The 25,064-nt window shown below is 36.6% G+C and overlaps 1 protein-coding gene across 1 annotated transcript in view; it reads left to right on the plus strand.

Annotated features, from left to right (window-relative positions):
• MLIP (muscular LMNA interacting protein) overlaps positions 1 to 25,064 on the plus strand; it is a 115,493-nt gene that overhangs the window by 39,907 nt on the left and 50,522 nt on the right. The window contains exons 5-8 of the mRNA XM_047860363.1: positions 2,521 to 2,592; positions 17,143 to 17,208; positions 17,292 to 17,375; positions 17,485 to 17,544. Of these exons, the coding sequence (XP_047716319.1) occupies positions 2,521 to 2,592; positions 17,143 to 17,208; positions 17,292 to 17,375; positions 17,485 to 17,544 (282 nt within the window). The remainder of the gene's footprint in view (positions 1 to 2,520; positions 2,593 to 17,142; positions 17,209 to 17,291; positions 17,376 to 17,484; positions 17,545 to 25,064) is intronic.

Consider the following 25,064-nt stretch of genomic DNA (forward strand, 5'->3'; position numbering starts at 1 on the left):
ATACATCTCGCTAAGTGCACACATTTTCAAAATGTAAAGGAATGTTGAGAGAAGAAAGTGATGAGGATGGTGAAATCTTCAACTGAGGATCAGTGAGGATGGGTTGGAGGAAACAGCAATACCACTCTCGTGCAGAAGGGAGCTCTTCACATGTGTCATCATTCTAAGGTGGGGAGAAAGGACCAATGGAGTAAGGTAGCAGGAAGTACATCTGGCTCAGTGTAAGGGAGAATTTTGTACCAATTCCAACAATGAGGCCTAAACATGTTGTCTTGGGAGATAGACAAGTGTTCATGTGGTAGCTGAACAGAGGATTGGTCAAAGAGATACATGTCTTAGATGAGGGTGTTAAGCCAGATGGCCCTCAAGATCACATCTAATTCTAAGATTCGGTGGCATTATGTGTGTGTTAACAATATATCTCTTTGTAAAGGCTTGTCCAACTATATACTTTAGGGCATTTGGGGATAGAAGACCAAACATTGTAAATTATTGTGTGTCCTGCAATGAGAGGCAAGGGCATATGGTAGATAATTGCACAATTGTTGACTAGTGTGCCTGCATCCAAATCCCAACTATGACTTACTACCTAGTGACCTTAAATAAGTTACTTAACATCTGTGTACTTTAGTTTCCATATATAAACTGGATATAATATAATCTACCTAATAGCTTGGTTGTGATAATTAAAAGAGATAATACACATAAAGCTTTTAGAATGGTACCTGGCTCATAGTGATTATTAGCTATTGTTATTATTATTGTTATTATTACAACTATTATTAGAGTTAAGTATTCATAAAACCATCATGGAGTATTAATGATATAATGTTATGTATTACTTGTCTGCTTAGGTATACTTTGAGAGAAAATGTTATCTTCTAGAGGAAGCAAATATATCTTCTAAAGGAGGCAAAAAGGCCTGAGTTCCATACCTGTTTCTGTTCTTTATGGACTATCTATCTTAGGCAAGTCACTTAGTCACACTATGCCTCCTTTCCCTAATGGTTCTGTAGTTATAGGGCTTCTGTAAAAGTAAATGTAAAATTAATTTGCCTAGTAATAAGTGCCAGCTGTTATTCTGCACAAAGAGATGGCATTTCATTTTCAGTTCTTATCCAAAATATGTCCTATGTAGATTATAGCAGTGCAAAGTCAGTATAGAGACCGGGGCTTGAAGGGCCCTGAGACTTTTTTCCTCCAAGTCTGGCATTTTGATTTTTCTCTACTTCACCCTCTTTATAAGGAAAATGAATGTGCCAGCCTCTTACCTTCCTCACACTATTTTAATGGAAGATTACTTCAATTATATCTATAAAACTCACAGGTTTTATTTTATTTGACTATCATGTCTTCTTCTGTAGATCCTGTGGTCTGCTTTCCAGGGGACTAAGACAGCTTAGAGCTACGTGCCAATTTCTAGCTGGGTCTGGGCCCTCTGGGGAAGCTGCCTGAGACAGGGGCTTTTGAAGTGATAGGAGCCTTGAACTTAGTTAAGCAGCTTGGGACCCAGAGCAATATCAAAACTGGGCTTTTGATTATGCATAGTATCCTGATGCATACAACTTCCTCATGCTCTACCCTCTCTCAAATACTCCCAAACTATATTACTCTGAGCTTTATTAAAAGCTCAGGATGTTTTAGCATTTGATTCATTAATATAATTGTATTAGAAAGAGCAGGAGATAATGAAGTTTAAAAAGGTGAATTTATGGGGCACCTGAATGGCTCAGTTGGTTGAGCGTCCGACTTCAGCTCAGGTCATGATCTCACGGTTTGTGGGTTCGAGCCCCGCGTTGGGCTCTGTGCTGATGGCTCGGGGCCTGGAGCCTGCTTCGGATTCTGTGTCTCCCTCTCTCTCTGCTCCTTCCCTGCTCACACTGTTTCTCTCTCAAAAATGAAAAAAAGATTAAAAAATTTTTTTTAATAAAAAAAATAAAAAGGTGAATTTATGATCAGAAGTTTGGCCTTTTAGCTTTTTCATTATGGAATTAAATTGCTGATATTACCTCTATTCACAATATGCTACTTAATAAACACTGATGGTAAATTTTATGTCTTCTGACCCTTTTTTTTATGAATGATGCAAGAGAATGTATCAAGAGTTCAATTAAATTTGTTGGAAGACTGTTTGTTAATTATGGCACTATAAAAAAGAACCAATTTCCTTTGAGGATCAAGGAAAAAAAGCCCACTCACATTTATAGACTATGAGGGGCACACTGCTCATGAGATATTTATGTATAACTTTGCAGAAATGGATGTTTTTAAGTTCTGAAACTGTATAGCACATAATTGCCTATAATCCCTAGGCTGATATTTTACCGTGATGTTTCTTTTTTTCTCATTCTAATAAAATATTAACATGGTAAGCTAATTTGTTTTCTGTCAAAAACAAGTTGTAATAACTGTTTTCTTCATTTGATAACCTGTCATTTAACTTGGTAGCACTAGTCTAAAATTATGTTCTATTCTTCCCTCTTTTCATCTCCACTCTTGCTTTCTGGTTACTCATTCTAGCAATACAAGACCAAGTCAAGCTACAAGGCTTTTGCAGCAATCCCTACAAACACATTGCTTTTGGAACAGAAGGTCAGTGTTGGTTCAAAAGCAGAGGGAATTTTATGTTTCTACTGTCAGTTTTGTTATATGTTCTAAAAATGTCTGTTTTAAAGTTCTGCTTTTACTAAAATTTGCTCTTAGTTTAGGGTGACATGATGAAAGCATCTTGGTGAATAGAATTTGACACATCATTGCTTTATCACCAGCCACTAAATATGAGCCTAGAATTTATCACCAGAGGCTAAATATGAGCCCAGAATTGTCCAGTTCATTGTAAAGCAGTCATGAAAACCTGATGCAGATTTTGATACATCCCTGTCCTTTGGAATTTTAAGTGATTGTATTTAAGAGCTTCCACCTCTTTTCACATTGATCAAAAGAGTGGAGGTAAAATGGGGTTACATGTGGGCAACTTGGTCAAGACTTGGTCACTAGTAGTGGCTTCCATAGGGTGGAAATGTATTAGCTGAGTATCCAACGTAACGGCTTTGATCCCTACATGGGCTAAACCTCTTTGTCCGTTCTCACCAGCCATTGGTCCTCCTTCCATGAACGGGAGGGAGGATTGAGATCACTTCTAGTGACCCAGCTGCTTTCACATGCCTTTAGGGCATTTTTGCTTTGCTATTAAAAGTCATTAATTATAAAATTACAGGCTCCTGCTTCAGTAGGTAAATTAAATTAGAGCCTCTTGTTTAATAAACACATTACATATGCTCAAATGAAAGCCACATGGAGGATTATATCAGAATGGAAGTGAAATCAATTACCAAGTGTATGAAATTATTCATTCCATGTTATTTTTATGATATTTATTAAAGCAATTTACCTCTCAGTGCATTAAGCCTATTTTCTTCGGCGTAATTATAGCATTTCAAATACTGTTATTATCATTTGTCAAAATGTTAATGTTTGCCAACCAGGTGGTATTTTGACCACTGATTTATGAATATACTTTCTTGTTATGTCAGTATGATCTGGGAAATAAAATCTTTGCATGATCTCTTGTCTAAAATGTAGTAACTGTTAGTGGGAGATGCTTTGTAGCGTATAGGTGGGCATTGGTGGGCAGCACCTCTGCTGTCATATATCTCTGAGAGCTAATTCCCAATTATCCATGTGTGGCCCAGAGTCTATGCTCTATATGTCTGAATGCTTTCAACTAGGGGGTTGAGGAGTTGCTGGGCTGCAGAGAGATCTGCAACGTTTTCTCCAGCTTCTCTTCTGAATCTCTACCTTTCTTAGCTCATGAAAAGATGAGATGGGCCTAAAACAGTGACTTTAGGAGGCTCAAGAGGATGCAGGAGGTGATACTTTTGCCAGTTGTCCCTTATCCTATTGTCTTGGGTTGTCATGTTGAGTCATAGCGGCAATATTTTCTCACCGCAGACCCTCTGCCCATTTTAGATGGACAGTTTCTGAAATCTGGTCACAGTGTCTCCCTCCACAGAAATGGGAGAAACTCTCCTCCCAGCAGCTGGCCAGGCAAAGGAATAGACACCTGTCGGTGTCCCTCCATCATACTTGTCTTACCTACCCTAGCACATTCTCCCGTACCTGTGTGCTACCACCGTATCCATTTTCTGTTTAGAGAAATAACAGTTACTTCTTCTTGGAAGACTTTTGTTAAGATAAGCTGGATATCATTATTGGTTCCAGAATCTCTGTCTACCAGCTCTCTTTTCTTCCAATTAAATGGATTTTAGACGTTATAACCTATTAGTTGGTCATTAAAAATGAAAAACCATTAGTTTAATTTCCAATTTCATCACAAACCCATTCCATCAATGTGTACTGTGGCATCACTATGTATCGAGCCTGATGCAGTTTCATATAGGAGAGGTTTTGTGTTTTATTTATGTATGTATTTATGTTTAAGGATATTGTCTACATAATTTATTCTTTTTAATGAAACAGAACTGCAATACCATTTTAAAATAGAAGTCTATGTTTCATAATATTTTTCTTCATTTATTTTTAAGTCAAAATTTATTTATTTATTTAATTTTTAAATTTTATAATTTATTGTCAAATTGGCTAATATACAGTGTGTAAAGTGCTCTCCTGGTTTTGGGGGTAGATTCCTGGGGTTCATCACTTACATACAACACCCAGTGCTCATCCTAACAAGTGCCCTCCTCAAGGTCCATCACCCGTTTTTCCCTCTCCCCCACCCTCACTCCCCAAAAGACCTACTCTTTTAGGAAGCATATTTTTATTTTTTATTTTTTAGCACAACAGAATATAAATATCATGATGTCTAATTAAAAATAGTGTTTTTCTAGGGAGAATTGAAACACTAGTGTAGAAACACTAGTGTGGGTAATTGTCTTTTGGCTGAGATAAGTTGGTTTTGGACTATAAATACTTGAATTGTTCAAAGGTCATGAAACTTGGCATATGTCTGTTTTTTCTTTAGAGCCTTTGTATAATTTAATTTATTTATTGTTGGCTTTTCCATGACGTGTGTTCCTTAATGAGGAATTTTAATTTGTAAGAATTTTTAAATAACAAAAGTCTTATCTTTATATTTTATCAGCATTTATTTCCATTTTCACTAATATTTCTTGAATGATATTATGGTGCTCCTTTCATGTTCTGTAGCTTTAAGAAAAAAAAAATCTGGGGGTCACCTGGGTGGCTTAGTGGGTTAAGCATCCAGCTTCAGCCTAAGTCATGATCTCCTTTTGAGTTCTAGCTCCACATCTGGTTCTGTGCTGACCGCTCAGAACCTGGAGCCTGTTTGAGAGTCTGTGTCTCCCTTTCTCTCTCTGCCCCTCCCCCACTCACACTCTGTCTCTCTCAAAAATAGACATTAAAAAAATTTAAAAAAAATAAATCTGATAATGTAGGTCTTTTTATCTATCTGTTTATATAATAGAACTCTTTCTATGCAGTTAAAACCAAAGGGACTTATTTCTGAATTGAGTAGGAAAATTAAGACTATACTTAGCAGAAACTCATCTATTTTGGGAAGGATTAACACTTTGGAATATTTTCTGAGATCCCTTTACTATCACACAGAGTACCACAAAAGGAAGGGTGCTGCAGTCCCATTATAGTATTCTGTTAGGATTTACGCGGTGGAATGCCTTAAAGATAGAGCCAATGTATTTAATTCAGTTTAACAATTATTCTCTCCCCTAACCAGATTAAATTTATGGTTGATATTTTATACCACATTTTGTTTCATAGTATATGGTATAATTAATGAGGAATCAGAATCACTTTAAAAAATAATGTTATCTTTTTAAAACGCAAGGTTTTCTCCACATTGAAATACAGGCATCCCTTTCAATCAGATATTAAATTCTCATGGAATCACTGGATTGGTTTCAGCTTTAATCACTCCTAGACGAAACCCATAATTTTCAAAAGAGTACATTTTGTTGGCAGCGGACCTGAGGTTTCTGGTATTTCTGTTTTGTAATTTATTGTCTGCATCAAAACTTAAATTTATAGCTTATTCTGTATTCTATCATTTTTCTCCTCGTGAACATTTAGGAAGAAAGCATTTTTAGCTTAACTAAGGCTTTATAAGAAGAGATAAATGTAAGACATATTTTAACGTGTTAGCTTCAGAGTCTCTGGCTTCATCTCCTGCCAATAATCATCTTCTCCAAGACTGAGATAAGGATGAAATACAAGTGATTACAAAGCAGGAACAAAGTAATCAGATCAGCTTACATTTGTGATTGTCCATGAACCTTATTATGATATATTCAACAATATAATAGAGGAAATAACTTTATACATTACTATTTCGTCTTTTTATGTGTACTCTTGTTCTGTTCAGAGAGTGTCAAAGGTCTTTCTCTTATTGACTAATTTTTCTTCTTCTCATCTGAGCCTGATAGCAATAGGTAAAAAGTTAAAATTAAACTGAAGGACTCATGTTAGTATTCTAATTAATGGCTTTTTATTTTTATTCTGAAAATATATTAAGAAAAGGAAAGATGAAGAAAGGAGTATTTCCACAAAATAAAATAGTATGCATCTTTATTGTTTCCCAAGTGATTAATATTTTTCCAGGAAAGCACTTTTTTTTTTTTTTTTTTAGAGCAGTTGAAGTTCTCTGTTCCTTTCTGCACAAGTATTCCTCAGGATAAAATCAAGGTTAGAGTTAGGTACAATTTTCCAACAAATAGCATTACTATCTGCCAATTTCAAGACACATTTAATTCATAAGCTGTGTGAGTTTGAAAGAAGAATGATAGGGTAGCTCAATTTTATAAATAACACATATAAATTGTAGGGTTAATTATTTAAATAAAAGTTAAGGTATAAAAATAATTTTATTTTTCCTGGTAGAAGGAAGTTAAAGAGAGCCATTTTGAAGACGATTGTAAAAACTGTGCTATAAAAATGGAAAGGTAAAGATTTGAGATGTCTTGTCAGTTTTCAAATCAATTTATTCTAAATTGCCAGCTTAAATTTTTTAAACATGAGTTGGTAAACTTTAATCTGATTAAGCATACGTCTTTGGGTGAGAATATTTTAAGGTCTCTGAATGTCTCAAAAATTTAACAAAATCTGGTTGCTAGCTTAGCATATGGCCTATACTAGAGAGACATCTCTTACTTGATGGAAAAGTGCCCAGGACCCACAACTATTCCAGTTGGTTCTCCTCAGGCAGTTGTATACCATGCACATATCTCTTTTAAAGCACTTGCCAAACCATAATTATGCATGTTGGTGTTTTTTTTTCCCCCCACTACGAACTATTTGAGAAAATATAGTAGTTTTTTGTTAAATGTTCATTGAATGAATTACTTTGGTTTGCAACTGGGTAGGTCTCTAAAATTTCCAATTTTATTTCATAGGATCATAAGGCAAATTTTTGCTCAGAGGATTATAAAAATCAAGGAGCTTAGTGTTTGATAACTGAGACAATGATAATTAAAAATCTTTCTTTAGGGTGGAATAAGCTTCATAAATTCTACTTCCATGGAAAAACTATAAAGAACCTTCTTCTATAAGGGAATTGAGTTGATTTTAGATTTGATAACTTTTAACAATTAGAAATACAATCACAATACTTGCCATATTGAATATTCTAGTGAATCTGGCATTCAGCTAAATACTTTACTGTCCTCACAACTCTGTGAAGATTTTGATGTTCAAAGATACCAAGTAAATTCCCCAAAGCAGCAGAGCTCGTAAGTTACTGAATTGGACTTTATGTGATTATCGCCCAGCCTTTCCCTGTTCACCAGGCAACAGTGACAGTGACCAGCTAAAGTGAAATATTGACCAAGAAACGATGATTTTGGATTTCTGTCTACAATACTTTCTTTTATTACTTGCTAAAAATCCTCATCCAATTAGAAACCAAATCTTCTTTGTTTTTTAATGAGGAACAATTAAAGAGACTTGGAAATTACTTAGCTCTGAGTCTTGAGTAAGGGAGGTTTACAAACTAGCTCAATCCCTTGAGTTACTGAAAGAGATGAAGCGCATTCCAGTGAAAGAGGTTTGGGCTGGAAACAGGCACACCTTTCTGATGTCCTTAATTAAATGAAGGAAAAGTATGAATTCTTCTGCCTCTGAGCCTAGATGAATGGGTTTTTAAAAGGCTGTAATGGTTTGCACAAACTCCCTTCCTTCTGTCTGGTAGGGACAGACAGTCAACCCTTCAAAGATTTTGGGATTATAAAATCCAAGTAGATTTCCTCAATTGTTGAAGCTTTTACACCACTCATGAAAATAATGTAATGATAAATATCTCTATATCTTTAAAGAAGCTGTGCTTTTAAATATAAATAGAAAGCCCTTTCGGCTTACAGTGTACATTTCCCCTTTTTCTTCAGATCTGAATGCTATTCAGATCTGAATCTCCAACTATATAATCAAAGTGAGATTTATTTTCCTGAGACTATCTCTAATCCTACAAATGGTTTTGTACTAATGATTGAAAATCAAACAAGGCTTTTGTAGTCTTCAGAGGATGTATTCTACCAAATACATAGCTGGTCAGATTAACAAAGTATAGGAGTGCTTAGGTTTAGCATGAATCATTTTGGGGGTGGTTAATTTGATCATGACTAAAACAGAGTCACCAGCCCATGAAATCTTTGAAATCCAAACTAATTAGATAGTTTAGGCATCACAAAAAGTTTATGAGCCCTGTTCGATTATTCTCCCTTTAGAAGTAGTTTACTTTCTAACTTCATTTAGAGTACAACTGATTCATTCTGTCTTCAGATTTTTAGACCTTAATCCTACTTCCAGAGCGGAGGTTAGACTGATTAAATATCTCTGACTTAAGCATGCTTACAGTTCCATCAGAGATCTCCTTTCAGGTGAGAAACACCCATGATAGTTTATTGGCATAAATTCCCATAAGAACTTTGATTTACAGTGCTTGGTCACAGTCCTTGGCTCTTAGTTGTAATGTAGTGCTGAGTTCAGAAACTATTTTCTACCAAAAATGTGATTTACTAGCTCTCATTTTGAAAACAGGGCCCCATGGTTCGTTATTCTTCACAAAATATAATGACTTTTAATGACAATATTACTGATAACTTACATTAGTTAAGAATCTTTAAAAATAGAATTCAAAGCATGTGCCATTTATGTCTCACTTGGCTGTAGTCCAATCTGGCAGAAAATATATGTTTTTAATAAAAATATTTTATTGGAGAATGTTCTGACACAACTTTATTCAAATTAATAAATCTAAAAAAAAACCCATCAATACACTCCTGCTGGCTAAGGTGTCAAAAAGCAATTTATGGTTACAGTTCTTTTTAATGGAGATTTAATATATTTTTATTAAAATATATTTTGTATTACAGAGAAAAAAACCCTACTCTTTGTGGCTGCTAGAAGGAGTGAATCAAGATGATACATTTGACAAATAACTACTCATCAATTTAAAAAAAATCAATTTTAGTAAACTTCTAAGCTATTTAAACTCGAAATAACCTTTCATCCAAATTTTAATGCAGTCTGAGTATTGCTCTATTTCAAAGTTGCAGCATTTTCACCTAATACCAGTTATCTTTCTTGATTTTCCAAGGGCTCTGAGTAGTTTTTTCATTTTTTGAGTAAATTTCAATATTTTAAATAGCCTATTGAAAGTTGTGTTTGCCTACCGTAAGTTCTCACAGAGTAACTAAGATGTTAACCTTATTTGATTTTGGCTGGAAAAATACCTGCTCATTACACTAACACGGATCATATGCTCAGATCTTTGATGGTAACAAATTTAACTGAAATGCAGGAAAAAAAACTAATGTATTTGTTATTTAAAATATTCAAATAGTTTAAGCCATTTCTCTAGAGCATGTTGCTGAGTATTAAAATCGTATTATTTGTATGATTCATTTATTCATTTCATTCCATTCAGTTGTTAGTTTACACTTTCAATTCATCCTAAAATCTTTATTGATTATATTTCATTGGCTGTAACCTGGGGCTGCAATGATAAATACCATATTTTTCTGACTGTGATGGAGACAAATGGTTGAGCTGGGTATAGATACTGTTGAAAAGTAATTATGCAATTATATGCTTAGATTATGTCAGAAATGATATGGTGCCCGAGGAGGAAATGACAGACTTTTCCTGGTATGAGGTCCAAAAATACATCATAAGAGAATTTGATTAGGATCTTTAGAATACATAGGAGTTTTCTAAGTGAGCTGGGAGTGAAGGAAGGACAATCTAGGTGGAGTTAGTAACATGAAGTTAGAAGGTCAAAGGACTCCAGTGGTTTTTTGTGATTGAAGGACAGCATGCAAGTGAGGAGTAGGTGCAAGGCATGGCTGGAAAGGGAAGGAAGGGCTAGATCAAGCTTCTCTCCTGAGGAGTTTGTTCTTAGTCCTTGTCCTTAATTTCAGACTTTTTTCTTCTCCATAATTATCATTATAATTAGAAGCCATGTGTGACATGAAGTTTAAAATTAAGACCCCATCTTATGTGCCGTCTTGACATATAGTGAAAGAGGGGCCTCAAGCAGCCTAATTGCAAGTTCCCCTCCCACTTTCCACCCACAGATAAGGTCCCCTAACCCTCCTTATCAAGCTGACCAGGTGAAGTTCCTGCTGATTCAGACAAGCCAGTCACAGCCTTCTGCAAACCAGGGGACATGTATGTCACCCTCTTATACTACAAAGCCTGCTTCCCCCTAGTTATATACTTTGTTCCTGAGCACAACCCTCATGTGGCTGAGCGTGCTGTGCAGCATTCCCTTCCCCTGGGCTGTGAGTACATGTGACTAATAAACTGTTGTTGCTTCCATCTGCCCAGTGGTAGAGGTCAAGTATTTGGCCATCCCTATAACAGTAAGTTTGGGACCCTTCCTCCTTACTCACTGACAGGGTAAATAGATGATTGTAACGCTGTGTCAGGGAAAAATTAAACTATCTGAACACCAGCTAGGAGTTATCTTTACAAAATTTTCTGTTCCTGCTATTCATTGCTCATGACTAGTAAGTTTAAGGGACAAAGGAGGAAAGCGAAATAGAAATTCTTATGATAAGAAAGAGGCAATCTCACATGTTTCTATTAAGTTATCATAGACAATGTTTTATATTTTGTTATTTAATGCAGAATAGTAAATTTTTCAAAAAAAAGTTCCAGACAATATTTTGATTTGTGAGTTATTGAAATAAGAAGATGATAAATTCTTATTTTTAGAGGTAACTTTTCTGAATTCTTAGGAGGTATATCCTAGGCCAAAAAGACAACTAGCATGTGGACATGGTTCTTGTTGGTGAAGATTAATAGTTCTGGGTCTGTTATATCACTGGCTCTGTTAGAAGAGGAAAAATTGATTCTGCTGAGCCTTAGATTCCATGGTTCCACAGCTGATGTGACACTTTCTGGTCAGGAAATGGATATATCGACTGATAATGAAAAAGTGAAGAACAGAAGTAAATCTAAAGAAGAGGACAGGGCAGCCTATAATTTTCAGTCGAATACAACAGTTTTATGTGGTTCATCCCAAATAGAACGCTGAATTCACAAAAAGTAGGGGAAATCCTCATGGGTCGAATACCCCAAAAGCAAGCTGAAATTCAGAATGTTTGGTTATTCTGCCGGTATCATGCTCACTAACTGTAGGGATTGCGTTTTACTATGAACTCAGTGAAGGGAGAGAAAGATTTGGAGCTGAGTGATATGAGGACTGGAATTGCCTCCTTGTCATAAAGCCAGGATCTTTGAAGGGTTACCCTCTAAATTACAAGATGGATAAGAAGAAAATTGCAAAGGGAAATGACAAGCAAATATTCTTATATCGTCTGGACTCAGTGTAGGAAAAAGGAATCTTTAACCCCAAGCCTACCCCGAAGTGGGTTTGAGATTTAAATTTACATAATCTCTGCTAATAAGGAAAATTTGTGCTGAAAAATTAAAATTGGTTTATCTCATGATGCTTATAGAAATTGAAGAGTAGCTTGAATTGGACCACCTCTTGTGGATAACAATGATAAACTGTGGGCAAAATACAAAAAATAAAATTGTTTAAAAGTACTGGACCAAGTGATCAGTAGAAACTGCAGTAGAGTCCATGCTTGTAAAGACATAATGGAATTGAATGTTTTTTGAGATTTTATGAGTTTTGCACCCAAGGGAAGCTCTACCATGGAGCAACTAAAACTCAGCAAGAAACCAGCAGACTTACCGAATGAGGAATCAGAGAAGACAACATAAGGTTACACAGGAGCTAAAAAGTGAGGGGAGAAGCCAGGAAAAGAATGAGTCACAGAAAAGAAGCCCCATATGTTGCATGTAAACTCTGCCCATACCCATGGATGACCACTGAGTTACACATGTGCCCGTTAAGCCCAGCTAAGTCGAGGTAAGGATAAATTACCTGAACGGAGATTCTAGCTGCTGCTCACCAGCAGGAAGGCAGAATTTGGAGCCAAATTAACCATCTGCTAAAACTAAGCAACAGTGACAAAAAGACTCTTCAGGGGACCATAATAGAATTTGGAGTCTTTATAACATGTCATTCAAGATAGCTAGGCTATAAACATTTCTAATCTCTGGACATACAAAGGAACAGGATAATGTAAACTATACTCACAGAGAAGGTATAAGTCACAAAGATTGACCCAAAGATGTTCCAGGCATTGCAATTAGCTAGCAAGGATTTTAAAGCTATTCTCAAGGATATAAAGGAAAATATGTTAATAATGAATTATATAGGACTTTCCAAAACTAGAAACTATAAAATATACTCAAATGGAAATTCTAAGATTGAAAGATGAAATATTGATGAGGCAACTGGGTGGCTCAGTTGTTTAAACGTCCAGCTAGCTCTTGGTTTCAGTTCAGGTCACGATCTCACAGTTCGTGAGTTCAAGCCCTGAGTCGGGTTCTGCACTGGCAGTGTGGAGCCTGATTGAGATTCTCTCTCTCTCTCTCTCTCTCTGCTCCTCTCCTGCTTGCTCTCTCTCTCTCTCTCAAAATAAATAAATAAACAGAAAAAAAGAAAAATGAAATATTGGAAATAGAAAATTCCCTGGATTGTTTTAAGATAAAACTGGAGAAGCAGATGTGTTGGTGAACCTGAAGATAAATTGCTAGAAATGATCTGATCTGAATAGAAAGGGAACACAATTAAGTAAATGAAAAGAGTTCCAATGACCTGTAGGATGGTATCAAAATGTAATTAGAGTCTCAGAGGGAGATGAGAGAGAGAATGGAGCAGAGAAAATATTTGAATAACTAATAATCAAAATCTTTCCAAATCTAGTAAAAGATATAAATGTATAGTTTTAAGAAGCTCAGATAGTCTCCAAAGTGTTTGATTCAAAGAAAACCATGACTGAGCATATCACAATTCAACTTCTACAAATTAAATATAAAGAGGAGATCTTGGAAGCAATTAGGGGAAAATAATGCATTACATACAGAGGAAGAACAATACAATGATGGCTAACTTCTCCTAAGAAACAGTGGAGGCCAGAAGACAACAGAATGACACCTTTAAATGCTGAGAGAGAAAAAGAAAACTAAATTGTGTAGCCAGGGAAAATTCCTTCAAGAATGAAGACAAAATGAAGACATTTTCAACTAAAAGAAAACTAAGAAAATTTATTAATAAATTTTATAAATTAAATAAATTTTATAAATTTTATAAGTAAAATTTATTAATAAATCATACAGATTTGTATGACAAAGTATGCTGAAGGAAGTTTGCCAAGCTGAAGACAAATAATTTTGAATAGAAACTCAGAACTGCAGGAAGGAATGCAGAGCATGGGAAATAATAAATATGTGGGTAACCACAATTTTCAAAAATTCCTTTGAAATACCTATAACTATTTAAAGCAAAAATTTTAACATGATGATATGTTTGTAGCATAATTAAATGTATTTAAGGCAATTGGAACATAAAAACCAGGGTAGGGGGTGAAGACTACACATATTCCTGTATAGTACATGAATTAAATCTAGATTTTGTATTGCTTGGTTTAGACCTTAGGACGAATGGAAAACTTTCCAAGACTAATTTGTAAAAACCAGTCTATAATATTTGTATTAGTTTTAATGTAAGCCATACTCACTGCCACAGTGGACAGACCCTGATATTTCAGTGGCTTAGCACAATCATTGCTTATTTCCTTCCCACGTCACAGTTTGGTAGAGTTCATTTTGGCTCTCTCACATAAGCCTCAGTAATTGAGTGATTCAGGGATGTAACCTGCTTCTATCTTGCATCTTAGTTATCTGAAGGTGAAAAGAGAGAAGCCATATCTGTTTCTAGCTGCCTTGTGCCAGAGGTAAGTAGGTAGATGCAACCTTAACAGAGGTTGTATATGACTTCTACTCACATTTATTTAGCAAGGATTAGTTACAAGCTCATACCTAAACTCTTGAGACCAAGGAAATGTATTTCTGTGTTTGAAAAAAAATCAAAGTACCTGGTGAACACCTAACAGTGTCTGCCACAATGTCCAAATTGGTGGAGGGAAAAATGAGTAAGTAAAAACCCCAAAAATTTAATCAGTTAAAACATTCAAAAATTGAATACAAATGAAATAGAAAAAGTGAAACAAAAATAAAACAGATATGTTGGAAACATTTAAATGTGTAAATAATTGTAATAAAAGAAACGTTAACCTCTTCAATTAAAAAACAATGGAGATGAGACTGAATCAAAACATGAATTCTAGACATCTGCTTTTTATAAACCACTGATTTTTAATGTTCGAATGCAGGATGTTGAAAATAAAGAGGCAAAAACTGATAAACTAGTAAAATGCTAATTAAAGCATTTGGTTGTATCAGGCAAAATAGATATTAAGACATCAAGCATTACTGGGGAGATAGAGGGTCACTTCATAATGGTAAATACTTAATTCATGAGGGAAGAATACTTCTAATTATGAATGTAGCTAATAAAATGGCTTCAAACTATGTTGAGCAAAAATTGCTGGTATCACAGGGAGAAATTAACAGACCCATTATAATTCCCTGAGATTTGATGATGACACTTTCAGTTACTGATAGAATAAGTATGTAGAAAACCCAGTAAAACTAGAGATAATTTGAACAGAACAATGAATAATTTCGATCACACACACACACACACACACACACACACAGAATCCCACAGACAACCTCTGGAAAATAGATATTTTCTTAAATATAAATGAAATATTTACAAACACTATGTCTTATGCCATAAATCCCAAACTTCACAGCAGCTTACTATTATGAACAAATTCCTTGGCCATAACATAATTAGTAGGTAATTCTGAAATTGGAAAAAATCCTCATATTTTTAAAAATAAAAGGGAAAACTACTTTTAAATAACCCATGAATCTAAGAAATCTTAACAGTAATATTTAAAGATGTATTGAGAATGAATGGCAATGATCACACTACATATTTTAACTTGTGATATGAAACAAAAGGAATACAATGAGGAAAATCAGGATAAACCCAAAAACGATAGAAGGAAGGAAACAGTAAAGATGTGAACAGATATTACTGAAATGGGATATGAGTATGCCAAAGAAATTCAAGGCTAAAATTTAGTCTAAGAGAGTAGGAATTGATCATTCTCTGAGAAATTGATTTTTTTTAAAGTAGGTAGATGCAAATAAATATGAGAAATGATAAAGGTGTGCTGCCAAGATGGTGACCTAGGAGACTTCTGAACTTCCCTCCTCCCACAGACACACCCAATATACAGCTAGCTATACATGGAGCACTTTCTCTGAGAGAAGTCCAGAGATTCTGTGAATGACTCCAACACACTGGATGAATGACACTATCAAAACAGGTAAAAATAAATAAAGAAAGAAAGAAGGCTGAAACACACTCACCTTAAAAACTCTAATCCTGGCATAGCTCCATGCAATTGGGAGAGAACCCCCGCCTCCCCACTGTGGCATGAAGGGTTTAGAACACATATCTAACACTCCTACTTTTAAGACTCTCTCCCAAGGGAGGGAGTGACTTATTAGATTAGGAAGGAGTTTCTGAAAGGAAACACCAACCACAAAGGAAAATGATGAAAACTTGACCACACTGCAATGAAAACTTACATGTGTTGACAAAAGACATCATGACACTCATGAAAAGGGGAGCCAAGACTTTGAAGATGTTTACATGACATCTAATTGACAAATATTTTGCATGCAGATTATATCACATTTTCCAACAAATGAATAAAAATCAGACCACCCAGCAGAACAATGAGCAAATATATAAAAGAAAACATGAATAACCAGTAAATATATACTGGCCTCTAATATTTTGTAATGCTTTACTTCTCATTCTCAATGGAGTAGGTACACTATACAGAGGGCCATCTTATTTTCTCCATTTATATATCTGAAGTACATCACAATAAATAAAAAAGTATGTTTCAAAAGCGGTTTGAGTGTCATTTGAGTCCAAATCTGGTGAATAAAGTAACCAAGACTTTTTGGATATAAATTATTAAAAATGAGGCAGGTTTGGGGCATCTGGGTGACTCAGTCTGTTGAGCATCCAACTTCAGCTCAGGTCATGATCTCACAGTTTGTGAGTTCAAGTCCCGCGTCGGGCTCTGTGCTGACAGCTCAGAGCCTGGAGCCTCCTTTGCATCCTGTGTCTCCCTCTCTCTCTGCCCCTCCCCTGCTCATGCTCTGTCTTCCTCTCAAAAATAAACATTTAAAATTTTTTAGAAATGAGACAGGTTTTTTCTTCTTGTGTGTGCATGTTTTTTGTAAACTGGCTCTGAAGCATTTCCTCAGACAGTTTTTATAATATAATAAGAAACGGCTACATCATTGTTTCTGTGTGTGGCTTCCCAAGGTGACTTCTTTGAAGGGGACAAGGCTCATTTGCATATACAAGATGTCCAAGTTCAAGTTTGTATGTTTAAAATCTCAGCCACCTTTCTTTATTTCAGCAACTTATATTGGAGATACTAATTACATTGGAGAAACTAGACAAATATGAAAAATGCTTCCATGCCAAATAATAGCTCATCAAATGATTCAAACATATTTTTTTTTTTCTTTTTTGAGATGTTGAGAACTACAGGGCTTTCTTTGAAGATACTTTTCTTCTACTTCTGTATTTGACTAAAAGCCTCACATGAGAACTATTTCATTTATCACTAGGCACTTGATGAGCCAGCCAAGACTGAAAGTGTCTTCAAGGACAACACATTAGACCCGCCTCTGGAGGTAATGACTTCAGACTACCCATGCTTTTGAAACAAAGATCCCGAAACTCATTGCTAACTCAGTACTGGTTTCAATTCTTCCAGTTTTGTTTCCCTGCACAGCTCAGACAGCAAACTGAAGAGCTCTGTGCTACCATTGATAAGGTCTTACAGGATTCCTTGTCTATGGTAATGCCTTAGACTAGAATGTGCAATTCAAACATTTGCTTTGCTTCTCTTCATTTTCCTCTTTTTGAGTAAGATGTATCATAGGCTTGTCCTTTTTTTTTTCTTCCAGAATTCTTCTGATTCTCCTTCAAGTTCCTCACAGACATTGTTGGTTTCTGACACAATGAAAGTATGTATATACTTAATATAATTTACTGAAACTTAAGAGTTAGCAGATCAGTAGTTTTAAACTGCAGGTTGAGGCTCCATAGTGAATTGGGAAGTTAATTTAGTTGAATATCAACCAGCGTTTTAAAAAAAGAACAGTAAGAATGTAAAATACCATACTCTGTTCCAAGTAGTGAGTGGGTATTTTTTACATATGTTTCAATTTGTTTACGTATAAGTATAGAAGTATGTATGTACAGGGTTGCAAAGTAAATTTATTTCTACCTATGGCTTAAGTTCAAGACAGGTTGAAAGTCAAAGTATTAGACTATGTCCTTTTTGCTGGCATTTTAGAAAGCATCTTAAGAACAGCATATAGAATTTGTGGCTTATTCTTATCTCATACCATATTTTCAGTAGTTAGTAATTGATTATCACTTAGAATTACAGAAGTGGAAAAGGAAGTAGACTGAAGTTACATCAGGCTAAGAACTTTTGACACAGTTGTTATTCCTGGAATTTTTTTTCTTTTTGTTGACTAAGTTTATTCATTGTTCTTTGACTCAGAGGGACAGAAACCTGGATGCTTTAAATGGTTAGGATACTACTAAGTCATCAATTGTTGTAATTGAGTATTTAATTATTTCCTTCTTGTAATGTAGCCATTTTCAATTGTTGGAATAAAAGACTACATTTCCCCAAATTACTATTTTCTGGATGCTTAATACAGATCTACTCATCAAATTTTCAAAATGGCTGTGTTTTTTTTTTTTTCTTTATAATTGTCAGGATTTTTTTTCTTTTTTGTCAGCCTTATTTTTACTCTTGGAATTAGTATTAATGCTTTTTTCATGTTCCTCTTAAAACTTGTACATTGTGTGTACAAAGCAGGTTTTATTTCTTAAAAAAAACTAATGAAGGAGGGGCAGAGAGAGAGGGAGACACAGAATATGAAGCAGGCTCTAGGCGCTAACCTGTCAGCACAGAGCCTGATGCAGGGCTTGAACCCATGGACCGCGAGATCATGACCCGAGCCAAAGTTGGACACTCAACCGACTGAGCCACCCAGGCACCCCCAAAACAGGTTTTAAATGTACAGAATTGCTGGGGTGCCTGGGTGGCTCAGTCAGTTAAGCATCTGACTTGGTTTTGGCTCAGGTCATGATCTCACAGTTCATGAGTTCAAGCCCCGTGTCTGGCTCTTTGCTGACAGCATGAAGCCTGTTGGGGTTCTCCCTCTCCCTCTCTCTCTCTGCCCCTTCCCTGCTTGTGCTCTCTCTCTCAAAATAAATAAATAAACTTAAAAAAATAAATATACAGAATTGCTTATAACTAAAAGAGTATTTTTTAATTAGAGTATCATAGACAATTATCCATTAATAATGACTTAGAAACTCAGTAACCAATAATCATCAATATTAAGAAATTGTATTTTAGTGGGGAGTACCTACAAATGGAGAATTGTGGTTTTGTATTTATCTATTTCATTGTGTATTCTTTAAATCATTTAATCTAAAAATATGAAACATTGGGGTGCCTGGGTGGTGCAGTCGGTTAAGTGTCTGACTTCAGCCAGGTCACGATCTTGTGGTCCGTGAGTTCGAGCCCCGCGTCAGGCTCTGGGCTGATGGCTCGGAGCCTGGAGCCTGTTTCTGATTCTGTGTCTCCCTCTCTCTCTGCCCCTCCCCCGTTCATGCTCTGTCTCTCTCTGTCCCAAAAATAAATAAAAAACGTTGAAAAAAAATTTTAAAAATATGAAACATTGATTTGCCAGAGACTATATAAATTTTAAAATATATTTTTTATTCCATTTGTTAGACATATAAAAAGTACTTTAGGGGCACCTGGGTGGCTCAGTTGGTTAAGCATCTGACTCTGGATTTCAACTCAGGTGATGATCTCATGGTTCATGAGTTTGAGCCCTGCATCAGGCTCTGCACTGACAGCACTGAATGTGCACTGATTCTCTGCCTCCCTTTGTCTCTGCCCCTCCCCTGCATGTGCTCTCTCTCTCTCTCTCCCCAAAATAAACATTTTTTTTTAAAAAGGAAAAAAGTATTTTATATTATATTTTATAATAAAAATAAGACTTAAGTGGTAATATGTGAATAATAATATATATTATTGATTTATTTAACAAACATTTAATGCTCATGGTATTAAAAATAATTATTCTAGGTAACTAAATTTAAGATAACTATTTCATTCTAACAAGTATTTATTAAGTGCCTTCTGTGGGCCTGGTGCCGTGAGGCATTGGGGAGATAATGGCGAGCAAGACAAAGTAACCTAAGGGGAACCTAAGGGGGATACTTTGGCTATAGTGATCAGAAAGTAGACTTCAAGCTGACAGCAAAAATGAAAGCGTCCTCCATAGAAAGATCAGGGAGATTAGTCCTCAGGCAGAGGTATAAAGCATGTGCACATTTCCTGAGACAGGAAGGAACTTCGTGTGCATGAAGGTGAAGGCCAGCATGGCTTCAGTATAGTGAGCCAGGGATGAAGTGTGTCAGATGAGAAGGGTGGGCGAGGGATAGTGATAGTTAACGCACACCTTGGAGATATTGCTGGTTCAACTCTGGACCACTGCGATAAAGGGAATATTACAGTAAAGTGAATCAAATCAATTTTTTAGTTCCCCAATGCATACAAAATTTATGTTCATACTATACCATAGTCTACTAAGCGTGCAAGAACATTATGTCTAAAAAACAATGCACCTATCTTAATTAAGAATACTTTATTGCTAAAAATGCTAACCATCCTTAGAACTTTCAGTGTGTCATAATCTTTTTGTGGGTAAAGGGTCTCGCCTTGATGTTCATGGTGGCTGACTGATCAGGGTGGTGGTTGCTGAAGGCTGGGGCGGCTGTGGCAATTTCTCAAAATAGGACAACAATGAAGTTTGTTGCATCAACAGACTCTTGCTTTCACGAATGATTTCTCTGTAGCGTGTGATGCCGTTTGATAGCATTTTACCCATGGTAGAATTTCTTTCAAAATGAGAGTCAGTCCTCTCAAATCCTGCCACAGCTTTATCAACTAAGTGTAGGTCACTCTCTAAATCCTTTGTTGTCATTTCAACAGTCTTCCCGGCATCTTCACCAGGAGTAGATTCCATCTCAAGAAACCACTTTCTGTGCTCATCCATAAGAAGCAGCTCTTCATCTGTTCAAGTTTGATCATAAGATCGCAGCAATTCAGGCACATCTTCAGGCTCCACTTTTTTTTTTTTTTTCAACGTTTATTTATTTTTGGGACAGAGAGAGACAGAGCATGAACGGGGGAGGGGCAGAGAGAGAGGGAGACACAGAATCGGAAACAGGCTCCAGGCTCTGAGCCATCAGCCCAGAGCCCGACGCGGGGCTCGAACTCACGGACCGCGAGATCGTGACCTGGCTGAAGTCGGACGCTTAACCGACTGCGCCACCCAGGCGCCCCCAGGCTCCACTTTTAATGCTCATTCTCTTGCTATTTGTACCACGTCTGCAGTCACTTCTTTTTGCTGGTGGAGGATCTTGCTTTGATGTTGATGGCTACTGACTGATCAGGTTGGTGGTTGTTGAAGGCTTTGGTGGCTGTGGCAATTTATTAATGTAAAATGATAGTGAGTTGGGGTGTCTGGGTGGCTCAGTCAGTTGAGCATCTGACTTCTGATATCGGCTCAGGTCATGATCTGGTGGTTCATGAGATTGAGCCCCGTGTCAGGCTCTGGGCTGAGCATAGAGCCTGCTTGGGATTCTCTCTCTCCTCTCTCTCTCTGCTCCTCCCCACCAGCACTCTTCCTCAATCTCTCAAAATAAATTGAAAAAATAACCATTTAAAGTAAAATAAAATAAAATAAATTAATAGTGAAGTGTGGCACATCCATTAAGTCTACGTTTCAGGAAGGATTTCTCTGTGGCATGTGATGTTGTTTGACAGCATTGTCCCCATAGTGGAAATTATTTTAACATTGGAGTCAATCCTGTCAAGCCCTGCTATCTGCTTTATCAACTAATTTTAGGTCCTATTCTAATTCCTTAATTCTCGTTTCAACAATGTTCCTGGCATCTTCACCAGTAGTAGATTCCATTTCAAGAAACTGCTTTCTTTGCTCATCCATAGGAAGTAAATCCTTATCCACTCAGGTTTCATCATGAGCTGGCAGCATTTCAGTCACATCTTCAGGCTCAACTTCTAATTCTAGTTCTCTTGCCGTTTCTACCACATCTGCACTTACTTCCTCCACGGAAGTCTTGAACCCCTCAAAGTCATCTATGAGGGTTGGACTCCACTTCTTCCAAACTCTTGTGAATGTTGATAGTCTTGTCTCTTCCCATGAGTCACAGATATTCTTAAAGATACCAAGAATGGTGAATCCTTTCCGGAAAATTTTCTTTTCCCCCCGCTTAAAAAAAAAACTGCAACAGAGGTGATACATAATATTACATTAATCTTGGGTTACAACATCATGATTTGACAATTCTATATATTATGCTCTGTGACCACGAGAGTAGCTACTATCTGTCATCATACAGTGCTGTTATGGTACCACTGACTGTATTTACTGTGCTGTATCTTTTCTTCCGGTGATTTATTCATTCTATAACTGGAAGCCTGTATCTCCCATGCCCCTTAACCCATTCTGCCCTTCCCTCTTCCCCCTCCCCTCTGGCAACCATCAGTTTGTTCTCTGTATTTAAAGGTCTTTTACTGCTTTTGTTTGTTTGTTCATTTGTTTTTTAAATTCCACATATGAATGAAATCATATGGTATTTGTCTTTGTCTCATTTATTTCACTTAGCATAATACCCTCTAGGTCCATCCATATTGTTACAAATGACATAAGACTTCAAAGTCAACATTACTCCTTGATCCATGACCTAAAGAATGGATGTTATATTAGCAGTCATGACAACAGCATTCATCTTGTTGAACATCTTCATCAAAGCTCTTGGGTGACCAAGTACTTTGTCAATGAGTAGTGATATTTTGAAAGGAATCTTTCTTCCTAAGCAGTGGGTCTCAATCGTGGGCTTAAAATGTGCAGTAAGTCATGTTATAAACAGATGTGCTATCATCCAGGCCTTGTTGTTCTGTTTATAGAGCACAGCCAAAGTAAATTGAGCCTAATTTACCTCTCAAGAATTATTCCTAGAATTTTCGGAATCATCCATGAGCATAGTCTTCAGTTTAAAATCACCAGCTGCATTGGCCCCTAACAGAAGAGTCGGACTGTCCTTGGAAGCTTTGAAGGCAGACACTGACTTCTCCTCTCCAACTATGAAAGTCCTAACTGGCACCTTCTTCCAATAGAAGCTGTTTTATCTACACTGAAAATCTGTGATTTGGTATGGCCACTATCATTAATTACCTCGGCTGGAGCCTCTGCATGACCCACAACTTCTATATCAGCACCTGCTGCTTCACCTGGCACTTTAGTGTTATGGAGCTGGCTTCTTTCCTTATATGTCATGAACCAACCTCTGCTGGCTTCCAACTTTTCTTCTGCAGTTTCCTCACCTCTCTCAGCCTTCAAAGAATTGAAGAGAGATAGGGACTTGCTCTGGATTGGGCTATGATTTAAGGGAATGTGAATGACTGGTTTGATCTCAAACTCTTTCTGCACATCAGCAATAAGGCTGTTTCTCTTTCTTATCCCTCATGTGTTCACTGGAGCAGCACTTTTAACTTCCTTCAAGAACTTTTCCTTTGCAGTCACACCTTGGCTGTTTGGCACAAGGGGTCTAGCTTTTGTCCTATCCTGGCTTTTGACATGCCTTCCTCACTAAACTTAATCATTTCTAGCTTTGATTCAAAGTGAGAGATGTGCAACTCTCCCTCTCACCTGAACACATAGAGGTCATTGTAGGGTTTTCGGTTGGCCTAATTTCAGTAATGTTCGTCTTGGGCAAGAGGGAGGCGCAAGAGGAGGGAGAGGTATTGGGGAATGGGTGTTGGTGGAGCGGTCAGAACACACTCAACATTTATAGATTAAGTTTGCCATCTTAAATGGGCGTTGTTCGTGACACCCCAAAACAAATATAATAGTGATACCAAAGATTACCGATCACAGATTACCATAGCAAATATAATCATAATGAAAAAGTCTGAAGTATTGCAAGAGTTACCAATATGTGGCACAGAGACGCAAAGTAGCAAATGTTGGAAAATGGTGCTGATAGACTTGGGGTTCACAGAGCTGCCACAGACCTTCAATTTGTGAAGCACACAATATCACAAAGAACAATGAAGTAAAGCACAATTAAACAAGGTATGCTTGTTTTGTCATGGCGTGAAGTTTGGATTTCCAGGAAAATGGGAAGATATAAAAACATGGGGGAATAATATGAGGCCATATGGAAATGATCATGATGGCTACTGTGAGTAGGCCACTGAGGTTCAAGGGCTGTCAGTGAGGACGGCCTGGATGGGGTGGTCCCAGGAGAGCTAGAGAGAAGCACGTGGGTTTGTGAGAGACATTTTAGACTTGCTGTGGGTTTGGATGTGAGTGGTCAATGGGACAAGAATCGTGGATGGGCTCCAGGTCTCTGCCTTGAGCATAGACGACTATGTGGAAGGCATAGTGAGATGGAGGGAAGAGGGTTATGTTCATTTTGGACATGCTGACTTTGAAATGCATATCGGAGAGACTTAAACTTTGTGTCTGGAGCTAGGAGGGAGCCGAGGATGACGTGCACATCAATGTTGCAAGAGCCCTATGCAGAGCTCCAAGGAGCAAAACACGGCAGGTCCAATGAAGGAGGTGGCGGGGAGCCAATAGGGGACAATGAAAAGAAATGTCCATTGTTGTAAGAGGAAAATCAGAACAGTGTGGTAACATGGAAGCTACAAGAGGACAGTACTGAAGAGAATGTAATCGTGGCAACTTCTGCCAAGAGGAAGAGAAAGAGAAAGCTGGAGTAGTGTTTATTAGGTTTGACTTGTATATTCTGAAGCTACATCGCTGTTGCTTATGTGTTGGTGTTCATTCTTGTCCTTTTGATTTTATTACCTTTACCAGCATATATAATCCTTTTGAATCTGAGGTTGTTCTTAATCCAGTAAGAAAATGGTGACCCCTGGTAGGTTTTATATATATATATATATATATATATTTCTTGTCCCCTTTCCTCTTATTATTTTCAGAACGACTTATTTCTGGATTTCACATTTGTTCAATCCAAAAGTCTATTTACCTGGGAGCTTAATTTTTTTTTACTTTTACTTTCCTGCTTTCCTTCTGATATTTGACATTTACTAATTTGAATTTTTTTAAATTTTTGACTATTTTCCTTACATTTTGGTTACTTTTCTTAGTTACACATAAATTTTCAAAGGTAATAATTATGTTTATTTTCCTATTAATTTTAAAGCTTATAATATCTTTGTTTAAAGTTAGGAAAATACTATAGCACTTGTTCCTTCCATCCATTTTTAATTAGGATACACACAGACATCATTTGTTAGTATTGTTTTGACTTTTTTAACTGAATTTTCATGGTTATGTTTCTTGATCTTGTCTTTATTTAGATCCTGATTTCTCACACATGCATAGCT

The sequence above is a fragment of the Prionailurus viverrinus genome, chromosome B2 (assembly GCF_022837055.1).
Source record: "Prionailurus viverrinus isolate Anna chromosome B2, UM_Priviv_1.0, whole genome shotgun sequence".
NCBI lineage: Eukaryota > Metazoa > Chordata > Mammalia > Carnivora > Felidae > Prionailurus > Prionailurus viverrinus.